Raw genomic sequence first — 14,000 nt, forward strand, 5'->3', positions numbered from 1 at the left:
ATTTATTTACTTTTCTTCTTTCTTTTTTTTCTTCTACATATATATACAATGGGATTAAAAGTCGTTCAGATAGTAAATAGTTTTTTGTTATTAATATTTCTTATTTTCTGTCCATTATATTTTATTATTATTTTTTCATTTATGTATTTCTAGTTATTTACTTTGTATTTTTTCCTTCCTATCTGTAATTGTCACTAATGACAGAAGATTGGGAGTCTATGTTAAGCGTCACATTCTTGAATACACAGTATAGATGGGCAGAAGGTACTATTAGTGATTGCTTATTTTATTGTAAGACCATTGCATGTCGTATTGAATTGCAAACATAAGGATGGCTTCCACCTAACAGATGACGGTGACGAGGCTCTCATCATCCAGAATTTGCTGCCTTGTAATTGAAAGCAAAGTCCTTTTCAACATCCTGATTAATTTTTCCCACACGCATCCATGGTGGGAAGCGGCAATGGGATTGAAGGTCCACTTTACGCCCTTTTGCTGCATGGCTTGGGTGATATGATCCTGATTCCACTCCCCAATCACTTCCTTCAATTCTCTTTCAGCAGAGACAAAATTAGTCCCATTGTCGGATCAAAGTTCATTCACTTGACCTCGTCGACAAAACGTCTGAGGGCATTTATGAAAGAATCTGTATCAAGCGAATGGGCCACTTCAAGGTGTATTGCACGGCTGGCCAAACATGTGAAGAGGACTCCATACAATTTCATTATGCTCCTACCACTCTTGAGCTCAAGGGGGCCAAAATAATCAACTCCAACTTTAGTAAATGGTGGCAGATCCGGAGTAATCCTGTCCTTTGGTAAGTCTGCCATCTTGAGCTCACCAGTACTGCCTCTAAGCCTCCTGCATACTACACAGTCATTGATGACCTTTGGCACAGGGGATCCAATATTTCAGTCTCAAGACTGATAGCGTGTGGTTCCTCCCACTATGCCCTACTTGTCTGTGAGTATATTCCATCAAGAGTCTTGACATGTGGTGTCCTTTTGGGAGAAGGATTGGGTGCTTCATGCCTTCTGGCATTGCTAGCCTATTTAGTCATCCTCCGACTCTCAATATGCCTTTATTAGGCAGTGGGTCGAGCTTGAAAATTGAGCTTTGACATTTGATGCTCCTACTTGATCCTTTAAGGCAGGGGTGTCAAAGTCAAATAGACAGGGGGCCAAATTAAAAAATTGCCAAGAAGCCGAGGGCTGGACTGATCGAATGTTCATTAAAAAAAAAAAAAAATTATCACACATAGTGAAGTGGACCTAATTGAACGTACTGAAAACCTAACATGTATAATACTATATGATTGGATCGGACAAATAAAGCAATATTTTGTTATGGCTCTGTCAATAATTTTTAATTTTCAACAGGCACAAAAGAAACTTTATAAAATCCTTATAACATGCACAGTAAATGAATGAAGCGGTATTATTCAAATCACCATCAGTCTATTTTCTCAGGGAAATGAAAAGTCAAAAGTAGGCTAAATTTACTTTTTATCAGTCACCCAACTGAAATATTTTTAAAACAATTGAATTGAAACAAAATAAAGTGCAAACAGCCACTAATAACAGAAAAACAACACTTTCTTCAAAGAAAAGTCACACGTGCAATGAAAACAAATATTTAACTTGAACTTTTCAACTTTAACTGAGTTAACTCTGCCTGAGTAAAAACAAAATAAAGTGCAAAAATCCACTCATAAGAGAAAAACAACACTTTCTTCTAAGTTTATGTGCAATGAAAACTAATATTTATCTTAATTATATTTAACTTTTTTTATTTTAACTTAGTAAAATAATCTAAATATGTTATTGCAGTGATGTTCACTTGTTTGAGGCTCAGGATGATACTTGGTGGTGTCTCATCTTTAGTACAAGTTCATCAAAGTTTGGGGTCAGGCTCTGAGCTGAGGATACCCTCATGATTGAGTGAAGGTGTTCAGCTGTAAGTCGACTTCTGTGTGATGTTTTGTTCAGCTTCATTAAAGAAAACAGTTGTTCACACAACTATGTGCTGCATTTTTGATGGGTATCTGAAAGTTGACACTTGCTGTTATGATAATCATGTCATTATCCACACCGCTTATCCTGTACAGGGTCGCGGGAGGGTGCAGGAGCCTATCCCAGCTGACTACGGGTGAAAGGCGCACTACACCCTGAACTGGTCGCCAGCCAGTCACAGGGCAGACATAGACACCGTCACTGAGTGGGAAGTGACCCACGCTGCTCGCACACAACGCAGGCGAGGTTATGATAATCACTGCTGATGAATAATGAAATGAGGCGGCCTTGCACAGCATGCTTCCCATCTCCTATTCAGCACGCCACAGTTGCATTATGGGAAATGTAGTTTTGGCGCCCATGAAACACCAGCGGCCTGCGGGCCGGTTCTAATAATAAATTAATATCATCCTGAGGGCCAAATAAATTCCTCTCGCGGGCCTTGACTTTGACATATATGCTTTAAGGCCTTGATTTCCTCTGCATATGTTCTTGACAAAACTGCACAATACCCATCTCTGCTGACTTCAGGTCTTCCAAGGCAAGTTTATGTGCTCGGATGGAATCTTTCAATGCCTTCAACTCAAGTTCTATCATGAGCTTTTGCTTTGTTTGGTTTTCTCTTTTGTTTGAACAGTGATAGTTATTTCCTTCCTTTTGATTTTCAAACTTTGTAAAAATGTCTTTAAACGCAGCTACAATGCAATTGTCCTTTGGAGTTTGGCCCACGTTGAAAAATGATGAAAGAGCCCATGAGTCGCATTTGGTTCTGATGTCAGTATCACATTGGCTGTGGCCTTCCAGTCCCGGATTTCGGGGTCATCTTTGGGGATTGACCCAATGTCCACGAGATCGTGTGGCCAGTGTTCCTCTGCACGAAGTAGGAACAGAGGTCCTTTAGCCCAGGTATTTAGCTTCAAAAAAGCTTTGGCGGTCATAACACGGGAGACACAGTCTGCAGGGTTGGCTTTAGTGTTAATGTAATCGCCTCTGAGTCCACTCAGTTGACTCTCTGATTACTCCAACGCGATTGGCAACAAATGTATGGAATCTCCTCATGCCATTCCTTATATATTTCAGGACAGAAGTGCTGTCTGTCCAAAATGTTGATGTTTTTAGTGGGATCTGCATCTCAATTTTCAGCATTTTATCAATCCTGACAGTCTGCAAGGCTGCAGTCAACTCCAGCCGTGGTATTGTCATCCTCTTTAGGGGTGCTACTCTTGCTTTCCCGAAGAGGAATGCTGTGTGTATAACGCCATCAGGGGTGGTAAGTCGGAGATAAGTCACAACTCCATAACCCTTCTCACTTGCATCACAGAAGCTATGGAGCTGGGCCGTAGTAATTTCTGTGATGTTTCTCGGCTTGATGCACCTTTCCACCTTTATAGTTCTCCATTAGCTGTAACCCGCCAACCACTGTTGCCATTTCAGCTCAAAGGCTTTGGGTATTGGGTCATCCCAGCCGCACTTCAGTTGGCACAGTTCCTGCAAAATGTACTTCGCGGTAAATGTGAAAGGAGCAAGGAACACAATCGGATCGTAGACTGAGGATACAATGGAAAGGATAGCTTTTCTGGTAGATGATTTTGTCTTTAAGAAGACACGAAACACAAAAAAGTCATCTTCAATGCTCCATCCAACCCCAAGGGCTCGTTCAACGGGTAAGCGTTCTTTGTCCAAATCAAAATACTTCTGTGGCACGTTCAACTTCTGGTATGTGTGCCAGCACCTTCTGACTGGTACAAGCCAATTTGGCAGGTCTAAATCCCCCCTGTACACAGAGGGAGGTCAACTCCTCACATAAGTTTGTAGCTTGAGCTTCAGTCGATACCGACTTTAAACAGTCATCCACATAAAAATTGTGCGCCACTGTTTCGATAGCTTCCTTAGAGAACTTCTCCTTGTTGTCTTCAGCCGTCCTTTTAAAGGCATAGCTGGCGCAGCTTGCAGAGGATGTCGCGCCTAACGAATGTACAGTCATCCTGTAGTCTGTAATGGCTTTTGTGGTGTCCCCACCTGGCCACCATAAAAATCTAAGAAAATCTACGTCATCTGGGCACACTCAGACTTGGTGGTACATCCCTTCTATGTCCGCCATCAATGCAAATGGCTCTAGCCAGAACCGAGTGAGTACTCCTAACAATGTCTTAGTGAGATTTGGTCCTGGAATCAGCTCGTCATTAAGTGAAACACCTTGGAACTGGGCAGAGCAGTCAAAAACCACTCGCAGTTAGTGCTTCTTTTGGTGTCGCACACCATGGAGAGGAAGATACCAAACCTTTCCCTCCTCCAGCACCAACTGCTCCTGTGGCACAAGTTCCGCATGACCTTTCTTGATGACTTCTTACAGAAATGTTTTATACTTTTGGTGAGAATGCAAATCTCTCCGCAACTTGTTTTTTAAGCTCCGGGCATGGCATTCCGCCAGTTCTTTGTTGTTAGGCATAAAAATATTGGTTTTCTAGTAATGTCCATTCTTCATTTCAACCGAGGAGGACATTATGTCCATGAACCTTTTGTCCTGGATGGACATTTCTGCCTTTTTTTCATATGATTTTTCAGGAAAGTCGTGATTAAAGTTCTGTTTCATGAGATCTTCTAAATTCACTACTGAAATTCGATGACTGTGTATCTCTGGAGGCTGATCATCTATGCTATTGCAAATATTCAGAAGTCCATTAACCACCCATCCTAATCTAGTTCGAACAGCATATGGACCGTCTCTGCTGTTGATTACCTTCCATGGTTCCATGGTTTTAGGCGAGTTTGTTCCAATCAGAAGGTCAACATTGGAATCAATACGGGTCAATTTCACCTCCTTAAGGTAATCCCATTCCTTCATTGATTCCGATGTTGGAATTTGCTCCTTTGTTACAGGTATATCATCTTGGGTGTATACTGCTGACAGCTTTATGAAGTCATTTTCTTCATTGGAAACTTCAAGGTCTGAGATTTTTTCCACAGTTGTCGTCTTCTCCTGTCCAAGCGTTTTCAATAGAATTCTCGTTTTCCTTCCGTTGACATTTAGTCATCTTTGCAGAGCAGTTGTGCAAAACATTTCTGTGCCACCTGGATCCAGAAAGGCGTACGTTTGTACACAAGTATTGCTGTTTGACATTTTCACCTTAAGAGGAACAATGGCGAGTGTCTGAGTGTCACCGGCCCCGATATGAAGGTGCTTTTCTAAAGACACAGGAGCACTGGCTGCTGTTGGTGTCTTATCTGTACCTGCGGCTGGTGTCTTTTGCTTGTCGTCTGTCTTTGTCCTTTCAATGGGTAGCATTGTAGGATGCTTCAATGTGCAGATTTTGCAGGTGAGTCTTTTTCTGCAGTCCTTGCTAATGTGACCTTTGTTCATGCAGCCAAAACAGATACCATTTGTTTTAATGGACTCAACTTTGTCTTCCCTCTTTTGTTAGTCAGTTCTTCGCAGTCTTCAATTGCATGGTTCCTTTTACAGTACAGACATACTTTTCTGGATGCTAGGTCTGGGGCTTGACCTTGAGCCGACTCCTCGGTTGCCATGGCGGTGAAGCTGCTCTTGTATGCCGTTGAGACAGGTTTTATTTTAGGAGGGACCTTTTCCTTTCATCCTTCAGTTGTGGTATGGCAGTGTCTTGGATAGTCCCAAATGTCGGGTCACATGCCATCTTTGCTTGCTTTTCAACAAAGTTTACCAGCTGCTTGAACTTGGCTCTGGCTTTGGTACGTTCTTGGTACTCGAAGGCTACACTTCTCCATTTATCCCTGTGCTTAAAGGGAAGCTTTGAAACTACGGTGCGTAGGTGAGTGGTGGTGTTTAAGTCATTTAGGGCCTTTACATCTGCCATAGAATAAGATAAGATAAGATAAGATGTCCTTTATTAGTCCCACAATGGGGAAATTTGAGATGTTACAGCAGCAAAGATAAAGATCACACAGAGTCGGCGGCGTAATGTAGCCGTTAATGTATAACATTAGCAGCAGACATTCAGAAAAAGCATGCAAATATACACAGTATAAACGTATCTAAGTGTAAGGAAACACTCCTAATGTCTGTCCATTATACAGAGGGGGAAACGCTGTAATGATAAAAACTACTGAATGATTGAAAATACTGCAATCATAAAAATATTGCAATGATAAAAGTACTGTAATGGTAAGAGTACTGAAATGATAGAAAAGTACTGCATGATAGAAAATACTGCAATGGTAAAAGTACTGTAATAGTAAAAGTACTGCAACAATAGAAAAATACTGCAATGATGAAAGTACTGCAATGGTAAAAGTACTGCAATGTTAAAACTACTGTAATAGTAAAAGTACCGCAATGATAGAAAAATACTGCAATGATAAAAGTACAGCAATGATAAAAGTACTGTAATAGTAAAAGTACCGCAATGATAGAAAAATACTGCAATGATAAAAGTACTGCAATGGTAAAAGTACTGTAATAGTAAAAGTACCGCAATGATAGAAAAATACTGCAATGATAAAAGTACTGCAATGATAAAAGTACTGTAATAGTGAACATCCTGCAGTGGTAGAAATACTACAGTGATAGAAGTATTGTAATAAGAATACTGTAATGGTAAACAAAATACATAATTGGTCAATATTTAAGTACACCCTTGGCTGAAAGTACAGTGGTAGTTAATATTGCATCCTAGGACTGCACAATTGCACTAATGCCCTCCCGTTTGTAGGCCTGACCCAATGTTCTTGTTAAAAAGTCTGACAGCAGTTGGCAGGAAGGAGCGGCGAAATCTCTCTTTGGTACAGCGAGGGTGTAAAAGTCTGTCACTGAAGGAGCTGTAAAGTGTTCTCAGAGTGTCATTGAATGGGTGGGCTTGTTTGTCCAGCATTGATGACAGTTTTGCCGTCATCCTTCTGCCCCCCACTGAGTCCACAGAGTCCAGGGAGCAGCCCAGGACAGAGCTGGCCCTCCTCACCAGTTTGTCCAGTCTCTTTTTGTCCCGGCCCGAGATGCCTCCTGCCCAGGAGACCACTCCATAGAAGATGACTGATGAAACCACCGAGTCATAGAAGTTCCTGAGGAGTGTTCCCCGAACGCCAAAGGACCTCAGCCGCCTGAGTAGGAAGAGTCTGCTCTGACCCTTCCTATAGAGAGCGTCTGTGTTGTCGCTCCAGTCCAGTTTATTGTTCAGATGAACACCCAGGTACTTGTAAGTTGAGACCCTCTCAACGTCTGTTCCCTGGATATTCACTGGTGCAGGTGGAGAGTGCCGACGCTTGCGGAAATCCACCACCAGCTCTTTGGATTTCCCAGCGTTGATTTGGAGGCGGTTCTGCTGACACCAGTCCACGAACCCCTGCGTAACCCCTCTGTACTCCCGATCGTCATCGTCAGTGATGAGGCCGACAATTGCAGAGTCATCAGAGAACTTCTGCAGGTGACAGGTTGTGGAATTGTATTTGTAGTCCGAGGTGTAGAGGGTGAACAGGAAGGGAGCCAGAACAGTTCCCTGCGGCGCTCCCGTGCTGCAGAGGAGCACGTCAGACACACAGTCCTGTGTCCTCACGTACTGTGGCCGGTTTGTGAGGTAGTCGTGGATCCATGTGATGAGGTGGTGGGCCACTCCCGCCTGCTCCAGCTTGTCTCCCAATAAGGCGGGCTGGATGGTGTTGAAAGCACTTGAGAAATCAAAGAACATGATCCTCACCGTGCCCCCCGCCTTCTCCAGGTGGAAGAGTGAAGTGTGGAGCAGGTAGGTGATGGCATCATCCACACTGATGCCAGGCTGGTATGCAAACTGGAGTGGGTCCATTGAGGAGCTGACCAGGGGGCGCAGATGGACGAGGACCAGTCTCTCCAGGGTCTTCATCAGATGAGACGTCAGCGCCACTGGTCTGAAGTTGTTGAGCTCCTTTGGATGGGGTGTCTTTGGAACCGGAACCAGGCAGGATGTTTTCCACAGCTGGGGGACTCTGCCCAGCTTCAAGCTCAGGTTGAACATGTGCTGGACGATTCCACTCAGCTGGTCTGCGCAGGATTTGAGGAGCTGGGAGCTGATCCCATCTGGGCCTGCCGCCTTCCTCGCCTTCATCTTCCTCAGCTGGTTCTTCACCTGAGATGTTGTGAGGAAAAAGGCTGAGCAGGAGGAAGTGGTGGTTGTCTGATGAGGCTGGGAACTGGAGCCTGTGGAGAGAGAGAGGGGCGAGAGAGGGGGAGAGAGGGTCTTGTTCGCAGTGGCAGGAGGGGTGGGTGGGGGCTGCATCAGGGAAGCCTGAGCGGGGTCAGACATTTGATCAAACCTATTGAAAAATAGGTTCAACTCATTTGCCCACTGAGGCCCCCCCCCCTTCTGGGTCTTACCTGCTTGTCCGTGGCCTGAGATGGTCTTCAGGCCCCTCCAGACATCCCTGGCATTGTTCCGCTGCAGTTGTTCTTCCATCCGCATCCTGTAGGACTTTTTCCCCTCTCGGATCCTCCCTCTCAGCTGACGCTGCACTCTCTTCAGCTCGTCCTTGTCGCCTGAAACAAAAGCTCTCTTTTTCTCCTTCAGGAGAGCTTTAATGTCCGGTGTGATCCAGGGTTTGTTGTTGGAGAAACATCTTACAGTCCTGGTGGGAATGGTGTTCTCCATGCAGAAGTTAATATAGTCTGTAACTGTGTCTGTTAGACCATTAATGTCCTCACCGTGAGCTTCGCTGAATACCTCCCACACAGTTGTGTTGAAACAGTCCTTCAAGGCCTCCTCGGCTTCTCCGGACCATCGCTGAACTGTGCGTGTCACAGCTGGCTGCCTGCGGACGAGAGGTTTGTACACAGGCAGGAGAGCAACCAAGTTGTGGTCAGCTTTGCCCAGCGGGGGGAGGGGCAGTGACGTGTACGCCTCCTTGGTGTTGGCATAGAAGAGGTCCAATATTTTATTGTCTCTGGTTTGGCATGTTACATATTGTGTGAATGAAGGCAGAGAGGAGGAAGGAGAAGCATGATTGAAGTCTCCAGAGATAAGGAACAAGGCATTTGGGTGCTGTGTTTGTAGCCTGCTCACAGCTGCATTCAGTACATCACAGGCTGTCTCACCATTAGCAGAGGGAGGCACGTACGCCGCCATCGCGATCACATGACTGAACTCTCGCGGTAAAGAGACCGGACGCATGCTAACAGCTATCATCTCAATGTCCCGACTGCAAAGTTGATCCTTAACAGTTATATGCCCAGGGTTACACCATCTATCATTAACAAACACAGCCAGCCCTCCCCCTTTTCTCTTACCGCTCTCCAGTGTCCTGTCCGCGCGTAGTATTTGGAAGCCGTCCAATTCCACGACGGCGTCCGGCGTTAGCTCTGTTAGCCACGACTCCGTGAACACCAGCAAGCTAGCCTCCCGGACAATCCTCTCGTGCCGGGTTAGCGCTGTTAGCTCGTCCATTTTGTTGGAGAGTGATCGAACATTCCCCATAATAACGGACGGGAGGACGGGGTGATATCGTCTCCTCCTTGCCTGGCGTTTAGCCCCCGCACGACATCCCCGTCTCTTCCTCCTCAGCTCGCGGGGAATATCGGGTCTCGCTCCGGGAGCCCACGCGGGGTTAGCACGGAGTGCTAACAGCTGATCTCTTGTGTACACGATCGATCCGTAGCTCCGAGTTTCGTCTCCGGACACGATCGCGCAAAAAACAGCCCCCAACAGTAGTAAAACCACCGCAAGTTGGATGTCCATTGCTGAGGTGAGGTAAAAATAAAATAAAAAAGGGTAAAGGGAAAAAACACACGAAAAAGGCTCAATAGTGAGCCACGCTGCTGTAAACAGGCAGCCACTCGCGCGGCGCCGGAACCGGAAATCAAGAATTTGCGCAACTGCGCAGGGATAAACCATATTCCCTCAGTCCCAAGCAGTCCTCTGATTTAAGCACCTGCCAGTTCAAACCTCTCCTTTGGTAGGCTGATGCAACGAGAATATCACTTCCATAGTGTCTCTGAAACGGTCTTTTTGCTTTTCCATCTCCTTGGGCTGGTGGCATATGAATGCAGCTTCGTACAAGTATTCTTGGTTGACCATCTGTGTATTGGTCCAAAAAGAGTAATAAATCACGAGCATTGTCTGTTTTGCTTTCAATGGAGTGCTCCAAGGTGCGTATAAATGTATGGTAATGCAGGGGGTCTCCCTTAAATATTGTGAGCTCCTTTGCAGGTAAAGTGGAAAGTCTCTGCTCTTTAATTAGCATTTTGGTTGTTTCGTTTTGCTTTTGCATTATTTTTCAATAGCTCTGAACTGGAATCAGTTGGTTTCTGGGTCAGCCTGGCATTGGTGGGTTTGCTGTGTGTGGACAATGGTGTTTGAGGCCTGGTCCTGTTAAAACAATCAAATGGTTGTGGTTGCCCACCTGATTTTCCACTCTGCTCATCATCATCATTGTCATATACATCATCAACATCGTCAGATTCCGTAACACTGTCGTCATCAATATCCCATTCGCCATTACCATAATGGAGTTCTAGTTCTTTCTTTGGCCTTAATTTGTTGCCCTTTACACTTAAACTCATGACCTCGTAGGTTTTGAGTTTTGCATCTGCAGCAGCAAGTTGCATTACAAGAACCAACATTTCTCTTTTCGCCTTTAATTTAGCTTCATCTCGTTCAAGGGCCTGTGCCTTCTTTAAACCTTCAACCTGGACTAAAAGTGCAGCTCTCTCCACTTCAGCGGTGCACCTGGTTGAGGATGAGCAGCTGTTGCATTTGCTCTTTTTGGTATCCCACCCTAATTTGCTCATCATTCCCAGTGACACACAAGAATCCTCCACGACCGAGATTCCCACGCTGCCGTCGTGTGGAGGCTTGAGCGGCTGCCTGGAGTGCAGCTAGCACTCTGGGGGCCTGACTAAGAGGAATCTCACCCTGGTGGTCGAACCAAGCGTTAAAACTTGCTCTCGACTACACACCTCAAAAATGGAATTGGCTTTCAGGGATGAGACAGGAGGTGTGAAAACCACACGAAACTACTACTACTACACACAAGAATCCTGACTCTCCTTTTCACAATTGGACTGTGTTTGTTGTCCATTTGCTTTCTTCAGATGTTGTTGTTGTTTAGAAGGAAATTCTGCACTTTGTTGCACCCACTGTTCAACTGTTGTTGCCTTTTGCAGCCATTGTTTTACGGAGCTAAGCAGCTTTGGGCAGGTACCAATGTGTGTGATCCACATCTCTTTTCTTTCTCTTTGAGCAATTCATAAATTCTTTTTTGAATGGTTGTAAATTCTTTAGTTATTTCATTGAAATTGCTGTATGATTGGGTGATTATTTCGATTTCATCATATCCTACTTGCATAATGGACTCAATGTAATTCATCTTTGATGTTAATTTACTATATTTAGCAGATTTATGTTTTATTAGTCCCTCTGTTTTATTCTTCAGAGCCTTCTCAGTTAGTTTGGGTTTTCTTTTCCCATGTCCGACTGGTTTGGGGGTCACTTTCTCAGGTTGTGATGTCTTATTTTTGTCACCTGCCATTTTATCAGTGTCAGAATAATTGGGATCAAATTCTTCCATTTCAATGGCGAGACATTTAACGATGTCATTTTGGGTTCTGCCTTTATTAATATCCTAAATTCCAACAGTTTGGTTGAGATTGCCATTATTCTCATTGGTGTGAGACATTGTGTTAACTTCACGAATATGCGTACACGCAACCTATATCAACAAAGCAGCGGTTGATGTGACAGTGACTTGATTGGCTCGGTTGTTGTTCACAGAATAGCGTCTCTATCATTATATACAATCGGCAAAGTTAATACAGGAGTTTGTAATGTTTACGTTCACTTGTGCCTCGTTTAACATTTCCAACCGTTTATTGTTGACATAAAAAAACAATATAAGTCATAAATCTACCTCTAAGCGTATGTCAACTGCATGCGTTTCAATAATGCGTCGCGTCAATTCATTCCACTTTGGTTAAATCATCACCACTAAACGATCCACTTTGTTCATAAACAATCAATCATTCCAAGCGACCACTCCACTATCCACACGACAGCGTTCCGTCTTCAAACTTTTATTTCTTTCGTCAATTGCTTTCTTCTCAGACGTTTTTTAACTTTGTTTATAGCCTGTTTCAATGATACGCTGGTGAAAGAAAGTTTTTAATGCGCACTCACTCACAATGGATTGAAGTTGCGATGTTGTTCGCTTGTTTTCACTGGTCTTGATGTTGATGTGTGGTTATGTATGTGACGTCAAGCAGTCAAGGGTTAGTCTTAATCGTAGTCATTTCAGTACAGATGTCATGCCGTGAGGTCAAGTAAATTAAATAAATAAATGGCTACGGTCTTCCTAACTTAAAATAAAAAACATACGCGCATAAGCAGTAATCAATATATAATACCATTTTCTATCTTCACCAAGTTCGTGTATATTAAGTAATGCGTCTTGAGTAAGTGCGATTGAAAAACGGTATCCCACCAGCGTTCCCCCACCTGTGCTGCATTTGTTATTGATATATGGGCGCAACCAGTGCTGACGTCATCAATTGCCCTAGTGGTGGTGTTGCCATATTGCATTACTCAAAAAACTGCTCCAACAGGGACTTTTCCCATTTTTTTCCCCATTCCTCATGCTCAAGTTTCTTCTTATGTTGTGTGTTGCGCCCTATTATTGTCTACACTGTTATGATCCACCAGCAACGCTGGTGGATGGAGCAGGACTCTCCAAGCGCAAACACGAGAAAATAGGTGATACAAAGATATTTATTAATAATTAGAATAGGCAATCTCCAATATACAATCGTGAACTAGCCGGGGCTATCGGCTATAGCAACAATGAAAAATAACTATCGACGAGGGAAAACAGAAAGCGCTGGTGGGGATTCACACCAGGACGCAAAAGGCAATACGGAGGAACGAAAAGCACTTGCAAAAGGCAAGAGAAAGAAACAACGCAAATAGCTTACTGCACAAGGGTAAGGGGAATCCAATCAGGTAAGTGATAAACAGAAAGCGCACTGAGCAATAGCTGGCGGAGACGAAAACACAAAAACGCAGTAACAAGATACACATTAACAATAGAGCGAACTAGAACGTGGAACATGAACATGAGCGATGTGGGATAACGATCCGACGCTGGGGAGTCAGTGTAAGTGTCTTAAATAGTGCGTGCAATCAGTGCGTGAATAGGAGTCCGGTGTGGAGCTGGTGGGCGTGTCTCGCAGCTGCTGATGGCCCGGCCCGAGACGTTCGCTGGAGGAACGCCCACACAGCTGTCAAAACAAAAGACACATGGCATGACAGACACGGATCGTGACATACACGGCCAACAAATCCTACATTTTTAATGTACTATGGTGTCATCTTAAGTGCAAATGTTTTTATAATGGAGCGTTCCTATGCATACAAAAAATTGTTTTGTGTTGTCTTTCCATATGTGGTTGCTATATTATATCACCCCACTTGGCCCACTATAACTGGCATGTCTCAGACCCAAGCAATCTCTACTACGCCTTATTGTTACAACACTAATTCTTAAACCATGAGCCCACTGATAACCATGAGCTATAATGTGAGGGTTTGAATAGCCCAATTAAGAGACGGAAAATATCATTACAGCTCAAACACTTAAGATGTCAAGTAGCCCTATTACAAGAAACACTTCTACCAGATGGGGAACACCAGAAATTAAAGAAATCCAGGGCCGATAAAGTGTATTATTCATCTCATAGCTCTAGAAAAAGAAGAGGCGTGGCAATATTGATACATCAACAAGTTAATTTCATTGAAACATCAATACATAAAGATGAGGAGGGCAGATTTATAATAGTGAATGGGATACTAGATGGTATAGAAGTGTCCTTTGTTAATATGTATGCCCCTAAATCGATATTTAACCGGATTGCAGAGCATAGTTTTGGTCGATTGCTTTTGGGTGGAGATGTTAACTGTGTGATGTCACAAGACAAGAAACCTCCATCAAAAACTTCCATAACAAAAATGGGGAAAACGCTTAAGCATCTTACTAAACTTCCTAAAGAGAGAAATTTTACAT

At 43.8% G+C, this 14,000-nt stretch overlaps 2 protein-coding genes and 1 long non-coding RNA gene across 4 annotated transcripts in view; 1 reads left to right on the forward strand and 2 right to left on the reverse strand.

The window, feature by feature from the left end:
• LOC148323101 (uncharacterized) overlaps positions 1 to 14,000 on the reverse strand; it is a 175,044-nt gene that overhangs the window by 153,029 nt on the left and 8,015 nt on the right. The gene's annotated exons all lie outside the window — the stretch shown is intronic.
• Positions 1 to 14,000, forward strand: part of LOC148323103 (uncharacterized) — a 32,665-nt gene that overhangs the window by 9,199 nt on the left and 9,466 nt on the right. The gene's annotated exons all lie outside the window — the stretch shown is intronic.
• LOC148323104 (uncharacterized) lies at positions 4,246 to 10,209 on the reverse strand. Its single transcript, XM_088315630.1, has 4 exons — positions 8,332 to 10,209; positions 8,084 to 8,154; positions 5,487 to 5,555; positions 4,246 to 4,320 (listed from the first exon to the last, which is right to left on the reverse strand). The coding sequence occupies exons 1-4, from the start codon at positions 9,839 to 9,841 to the stop codon at positions 4,246 to 4,248; spliced, it is 1,725 nt and encodes a 574-aa protein (XP_088171756.1). The 5' UTR covers positions 9,842 to 10,209.

The sequence above is a fragment of the Idiotropiscis lumnitzeri genome, chromosome 14, assembly GCF_059441095.1.
Source record: "Idiotropiscis lumnitzeri isolate Australia: NSW breed Sydney's pygmy pipehorse chromosome 14, RoL_Ilum_1.0, whole genome shotgun sequence".
In the NCBI taxonomy this organism is placed as follows: domain Eukaryota; kingdom Metazoa; phylum Chordata; class Actinopteri; order Syngnathiformes; family Syngnathidae; genus Idiotropiscis; species Idiotropiscis lumnitzeri.